This window comes from Dipodomys ordii, unplaced genomic scaffold (genome assembly GCF_000151885.1).
Source record: "Dipodomys ordii isolate 6190 unplaced genomic scaffold, Dord_2.0 Scaffold71, whole genome shotgun sequence".
NCBI lineage: Eukaryota > Metazoa > Chordata > Mammalia > Rodentia > Heteromyidae > Dipodomys > Dipodomys ordii.
Genome location: NW_012267287.1, coordinates 1,536,779 through 1,543,900, shown reverse-complemented (window position 1 = coordinate 1,543,900; position 7,122 = coordinate 1,536,779). Strand labels below are relative to the sequence as shown.

Sequence of the window (7,122 nt, the reverse complement as noted above, 5' to 3'; positions counted from 1 at the left end):
CTCGTCTGCGCTGGGCGGCCCCGGGGCCCGCGCCTTCTTCTCCTCCCACCTGCACCCGGCAGCCTGGGTCAGGGTCGGCGGGGAGACCGCGCCCCGACCGCGGACGGCTCCCCGCACCCGCCCCCCGCCGGAGCACTCGTTTGCTGGCTGTTGGTGCCCGTCCCGCCGTGCCCAGCTGGCTTGTTTTCTGCTCTGCCCGGGGCTGGCACACTTGAACCACAGCCCCACTTCCGGAGAGCGCGCGTGCGCGTGCGTGAGTGTACCCGCAGGCCCGCTGCTCGGGCACGTGTGCCCGTAGGCTGGCTGCAGGCAGCCTGGCCACACCGCGCTCCGCCCGCCCAGGCGCCGCGGTGGACGGGAAGGGCCCCGCGCGCCCCCCCTCCACACGCCCGCCCTCCGTGCCCCCTCCTCGTGCCCGCCGCCCCACCCCGTGGCAGCCGCAGCAGGTGTTGGAGGGCTGGGGATGTTGAGTCCTCCCCGTCTACCCTGCCACCCGCCCCTCTCCAGGCCTGGGTACCGCTTTCCCCTGCAATAGCTGTGCCAGGGTCCAGCAAGACCCTGGGTGGACTGAGGGTGCCTGCCCAAGCCTGACAGGGCTGACCTGACAGCTGCACTGGGCTGGGACCGCCCCAGAGACAAACAAGCTAGAATGTGTGTGCGCATGCGTGTGCTGTGAGGTTTAAAAATATATAACAACAATCTGGGCACCGGTGGCTCACGCCTGTCATCCTAGCTACTCAGGAGGCTGAGATTCGAGGATCGCGGGTCAAAGCCAGCCCAGGCAGGAAACCCTGGGAAACTCTTAGCTCCAATAAACTCCAAAAAGCCAGAAGTGGAACTGTGGCTACCTTGTATTAAAAAAAAAAAAAGGAAGTGGCGCTGTGGCTCAAGTGGTAGAGCACTCGCCTTGAGCTGAAGAGCTGAGGGACAGCATCCAGGCCCAGAGTTCAGGCCCCATGACCAAAAAACAAAACAAAACACAAAAGCTCAAAGACAGCACCTGAGCCATAGGAGCAGCACACGCACGCACGCACGCACACACACAGTTTTCACAGTCTTGAGATGCCTGGAGAAATGTGAACATAGACAGGATGTTCAGGCAGTCCCGGGACTTTCCGTCACCTTTCCTAGCTGTGTTATGGTGCCATGGCTATGTAGGACAAGCTTTTTTTAGAAGACTCACGCTACAGTGTTCAGGAATAAAGCAGCAGATGCCGGAAGCTACTTCCAAATGGCTCTGCAGCCAGCTAGCTAGCGGTGAGGCACCTCTGCGAACTCAGTGTCACATATGTGACCCAGGCATAACAAGACTGCAGCCAGGTCATCGGTGCCGGGTGCCGCGGCCATCCCACCATTCCCCACCATTTCTGGAATGCCTGAAAATCAACTCATAAGATGATAGAGCTCAGTTACAGCGATCAGCCTGCTGCCAGGGGAGGGGACAGGGGGGGGGATCCCACCCAGGCAGGCTCGCTGCTCCCTGCCCTCAGGAGCTGCCTTCCCTGGGGGCCAGGCACCCACCGCAAGGCTGCCGTCCTCCCCATGGCTGCACGGCACAGGGAGATCTGCTCGACTGTGTTCTGCAGCTCCAGGCTCTTAGCACGCTTGCTCTCTATGATCTGATCCCGCTTCTCCTCCTCCTGGCGCCTCTGGGCCTCTCTGAGCAGAACAAGTCGCTCTTGAAGCTCCACAACAGACATCTCTCCCTCCAGGCCATAGCCGGGGATCTGGGGGGCACAGGGAAGGGAGCTGAGGTCCAGCTCTGCGTGGGCTGGGTAGGTCTCAAGCAGGGCAGGGCCAGCCTCTGGCCTCGGTGGGCGCTGCAGGCCGCTGGGCTCGGCTCCCTCACCTGGGTGAGGTCCACCAGCTTGCCCTTGCGCGTGGGCTGTGTCTCCAGAGCACGCAGCTGGGAGATGAGCCTGCAGCGCTGCCTCTGCTCCTCCCTGGCCTCCTCAGCCATGCGCTGCAGCAGCTCCCGGCTCTCCTCCATCACCTCCTGAACTTGGGGACCAAGCAGAGTGCTCACAGGGCTGGGGGGTTGGCAGGCAGGCACTGGGCAGGGGCCACTTCCCGCTCAAATCCCTAGTTCAGGCCACTAGGGAGCACCTGTCCACCGCCAGCCCTCTCTCCAAGGACATGGGCCGCAGGGACCCCAGTAGCACGCCTGCCAAGGACCCTAGCAGGGAGGAGAGGAGCTAGGAAAACCCCTGCCATACCTATCTCCCGCCGGCCTTTTACAAGCTTCATCTGGGCCACCTTGACATTCTTCTGTGACTCTATCACCTGCTCCACCAGCTCCTTCATGCACCTGTCTTCCTGCTGGCGCCTCTGGGTGCACTGTAGCATCAACGCTGCCGTCTGCTCAGACAGGACCGCCACAGTGAGAGCTGGCTGCTCCCGCCTGCCATCCAGCCCCAGCCCAGCCCTGCCTCTAGACCACCCCACGTCCTGCTCCCTTCCTCCTGCCACAGGCCTGGAGGTGGATTTTGTTCTTTGGTAATTTGTTGCGGCAGCCCTAGAGACCTAAGTACATAGTAATGTGAAATGTTCAAGATGAGGGGACGCGTGGAGGATGCAGAACTCTGTACTGTCTGCAGCCTTTTTGTAAATCTTTTATAAAGCTATCCTAAGATATAGGATTTAAGAAATTACTTTTTTTTTTTTAACCAGTCCTGGGGCTTGAACTCAGAGCCTGGGCACTGTCCCTGAGCTGCTTTTTGCTCAAGGCTAGCACTCTACTACTTAAACTACTGCACCACTTCTGGCCTTTTCTTTTTATGTGGTACTGAGGAACGGAACCCAGGGAACTGGTGGCTCATGCCTGTAATCCAGGCTATCCAGAAGGCTGGGATCTAAAGATCGTGGTTCAAACAACCAGCAAAAAGCCAGAAGTGGGGCTGGGAAGGTGGCTCAGTGGTAGAGTGTTTATCTTGCATTCATGAGACCCTGGGTTCAATTCCTCAGCACCACATAAGCAGAAAAAGCTAGAAATGGCCCTGTGGCTCAAATGGTAGAGGGCTAGCCTTGAGCTGAAGAGCTGAGGGACAGAATCCAGGCCCTGAGTTCAGGCCCCACAACTGAAAAAGAAAATAGAAAATAAAGCCAGAAGTAGAGCTGTAGCTCAAGTGGTAAAGCACTAGCCTTGAGCCCAAATTCAAGCTCCAGAACACACACAAAAAAAGTTTTACTTTTGTTTTTTGTTTGTTTGTTTTTGGTCAGTCATGGGGCCTGGGCACTGTCCCTGAGCTCTTCAGCTCAAGATAAGCATTCTACCACTTAAGCCACAGCACCACTTCCAGTTTTCTAGTGGTTTATTGGAGATAAGAGTCTCACAGACTTTTCCTGCCCGGGCTGGCTTTGAACAGTGATCCTCAGATCTCAGCCTCCTGAGTAGCTAGGATGACAGGCGTGAGCCACCGGTGCCAGGCAAAAGTTTTACTTAAATAGAGCTGCTTATTTACATGGTTCATCAAATTATTTTAAAAGAAGGATAAAATTGGTTGAAACTGGGCACCAGTGGCTCACGCCTGTCATCCTAGCTACTCAGGAGACTAAGCAGGAAAGTCCGTGAGACTCTTATCTCCAATAAACCATTCAGAAAACTGGAAGTGCTGCTGTGGCTCAGGTGGTAGAGCGCTTGCCTTGAGCTGAAGAGCTGAGGGGCAGTGTCTAGGCCCAGAGTTCAGGCCCACAACTGACAAAAAAAAAAAAAGTTGAGTGAAAAAAATATAATCAAGTAGTTTCAGATGCAGATAAAAGATTGATTCAATGTATTAGAGAAGAAAAAATTGCAATTAACCTATAGATGCCCAACAAGTGCTATAAAAACCCAGCACCTATGGAAGGATTGGCAGATCGTGACTGGACCCGAGCTACCTGGAGGCTGGAATTGGGAGAAGGGTAGCGTGGGGGGATGGTTGATGAGATCCACAGCTGGGTATGGTGGCACACGCCCGTGCCAAGAGCTATGAGGGGAAGCCTGACACCGGTGGACAGCATCCCGGCCTCCGCAGGTGGCACTCTACCTAAAAATGACTAGCACCACAAAACCCCATACATCACACGAGGACTTCAGTTCACACCTGGATACCACCAGCCAGTCAGGCAGCTAAAACCCCAACGCTTGCTGAGGTGAGGACACAGAGGCCTCCACCCTCGTATGGTGTTAGGAGATGGCTCAGGGTCAGCCTGGAAGCAACGGCCACAGGAGCTGCCCAGCCACGGCTCGCCTGGGGCCCAGGCCCACTTCTTCGCTGGCTGTGGCTTGTGGCTCCTGGAAGTTGCACTGCTGGCCCCACAGCCCATAGCCCTGGCCCCTGCTCCTGCCATGACGTCACCTCTTCCTTCTTCTGGTCGGCCTTCTGCTTTTTCTGCTGGATGAGGTTCTGTCGGGCCAGAACGGCTTCCAGATGGCTCAGCTTGCCCTGCAGCCGTCGGCACTCGCCTGCAGCCAGCTGCTCCTCCCGGTCCTTTGCCTGCATCTTCTCCTGCCACTTGAGAAACTCGGAGAAGTCCCCGCACCCGTCCATCAGCTTGTCAACCCTGAGGGGAGGGGCAGAGGCGCTGCTGGGGTTCCTCCTCTGGTCAGGGGTACCTGGGGGCTGTGGTAAGCTCCGCCGACCCAGGGGCAGTGCTCGCCTCCATCCTACCAGGCACCTGCTCCTTCTGTGCATCTGTCCACCAACCACCTCCTTCTTTCCACCTGTCTGGCCACCTGTTCATGTACCTGTTAAGCCACCTAAGTTCTCACCTTCAGCCCAACTCATAGACATGGGAGGGGGAGCTGGCTGGTGGTGGGAAGGCCAACAGGAAGGAACCCGGGTCCCCTTCCCCAAGTCCTACCAAGTCTTTTCCTGCACCAAGCTGGGACTATACCGTCAGGTGTGGCCCTGAGCTGACGTACTCTGCTTGCCGCCCAACCTCAGCCGGCCACAGCCTGGACAGGACCCCTGCGATGCCGTAAGGAGTGTGTTTGGACTTCCCCTCCTGCTTCCTGCCATCCTGGGAGCGTCTCCATGCTGATAGGCTGACGTCTGGGTGGTTGCCCCTCACTAGCTCCAGGATGGGACTCCCCGCCCCCAGGAGGGGGCAGAGCTGAGGGCTGAGTCCGTGTGGCGAGGCCTCCACAGCGGCTGGAAGCATCAGTGCCTGTATGAGCATCTGGCTGTCCACAGGCAGCGGGCCCTGGAGGCCCGTCCGCCTGGACAGGACACAAAAACCGCGGCCCTCTCCCCTTCCTGTCCTGCACGCCCCTCCACTGGTGTGCTTTTATGGTGAATGGGTACATTAGTAAATACATGTGTCTCCTGAGTTCTGTGAGCCCCTGGACAGAAAAGCTCGCCACGCTCCTCAATCCCTAGTTGGGTGTGCCTGAGCCCTGTCATCTAGTTGGGGGCCAGGGACTGGGTGGCTCGGCAATTCTTGCAGGAAGAAGTGCACCAGTCTATAGTGTTTCTTTCTTCTATACCATCTCCCTCTTTCTCCCCCTCCGTGGTCACAAGACCAGGGCTGAGCCGCAAGTGCTGGACAAAGATGATTCCAAGCAAGAAAGCCAGAACAATGGTTTTAAACTTCATGTTGAGAATTCGTGAGGTCCTGGGGCAGGGGGCGGGGGGAGCCTGCGCTGTCTGGCATGTCAGGGGTCTCTGAGGGGAGGCCCCTGCTAGCTTAATATTACCTCTTAAGGTCTCAAGCAGCATGATGCTGACTTCCACGTCTTTCCAAAGGTGGGAAGGTGTGAGTGTTAATGAGGGGAAGAGAGGAGAGAGCTGAGAGCAAGGGAATGAACCAACAAGTTACACAGCATGGGAATCTCTAACTCTATCTACCTATCCATACACCTATCAATCCATCTATCTATCAATCCATCTATCCATCTATCTATCTATCATCTATCCATCTATCTACCTATCCCTCTATCCATCTATCAATCTCTCTGTGTATCTTATCCTTCTATCTATTGTCTATCCATCTATCTATCCATCCATCTATCCATCTATCTACCCATCCATCATCTATCCATCTATCTATCCATCTATCCACCCATCCATCTATCATCTATCCATCTATCTGTCTACCTAGCTATCTATCCACCTATCCATCCATCTTATCTATCCATCTACCTATCCATCTACCTATCCATCTATCCATCTATCTATCCATCTATCCATCCATCTATCATCAATCTATCCATCTATCCATCCATCTATCTATCCACCTATCCATCCATCCATCTTTCTATCTGTCCACCTATCCATCTATCTATCATCAATCCATCCATCCATTTATTGGTCACCCACTGGAGACACAGCAGTCTGCAGCTCTTCCGCTTGCCAGGCCCAGGCTTTGTCTCAAAGACGAGCACCTTGCAGCAAGGCCATGCCATCTTGGCATCTGGAAGGGTGAGGCACGGGTGGCCTGACCCACTGCTGCTTTGGGACCTGACCAGATGGGATGAACGCTCAAAGGCCTCCACCCCCACCCCACTCCTGGGAGCCACCTTTGATGTGAGGACAGCCGGGCTACAGACTGACTACTCAGTGGGAATTTAGTATCGTGGCAGTAGCAACATCGCTTGAGTTGTAGGTCCTTTTCCTGCAAGGGGTCAGAGTTTGAAGACCGGGAGTGGGCTGTGATGCATGGGCTATGTGTCTGGCTCCCTCTGCTGCCTTAGGCCAAAGCTGGTCTCACCACCCCCAACCCAGAACGGGAGAAATAAGGGTGAGCAGACCTCCCCACCGGAGGTCACGCCTGCACACAAAGCCTTCAGAGAAGCCATGGGACGTGGCTGAGGGTCTCCCTCCACCCCACAGGACGTGGCTGAGGGTCCCCCCCACAGGACGTGGCCAAGGGTCTCCCCCCCACAGGACGTGGCTGAGGGTCTCCCCCACAGGACGTGGCCGAGGGTCTCCCCCACCCCACAGGACGTGGCTGAGGGTCTCCCCCCACAGGACGTGGCCGAGGGTCTCCCCCACCCCACAGGACGTGGCCGAGGGTCTCCCCCCCACAGGATGTGGCCGAGGGTCTCCCCCCACCCCACAGGACATGGCCGAGGGACTCCCCCACCCCACAGGACGTGGCCAAGGGTCTCCCCCCCACAGGACGTGGCCGAGGGTCTCCCCC

The 7,122-nt window shown here is 56.6% G+C and overlaps 1 protein-coding gene across 1 annotated transcript in view; it reads right to left on the bottom strand.

The window, feature by feature from the left end:
* Cfap99 (cilia and flagella associated protein 99) overlaps positions 1-7,122 on the bottom strand; it is a 29,551-nt gene that overhangs the window by 5,600 nt on the left and 16,829 nt on the right. The window contains exons 9-14 of the mRNA XM_013023877.1: positions 6,300-6,393; positions 4,904-5,200; positions 4,338-4,542; positions 2,217-2,358; positions 1,850-2,001; positions 1,522-1,727 (exon numbers count right to left, since the gene is read on the bottom strand). Coding sequence (XP_012879331.1) covers positions 1,522-1,727; positions 1,850-2,001; positions 2,217-2,358; positions 4,338-4,542; positions 4,904-5,200; positions 6,300-6,393 — 1,096 coding nt within the window. The remainder of the gene's footprint in view (positions 1-1,521; positions 1,728-1,849; positions 2,002-2,216; positions 2,359-4,337; positions 4,543-4,903; positions 5,201-6,299; positions 6,394-7,122) is intronic.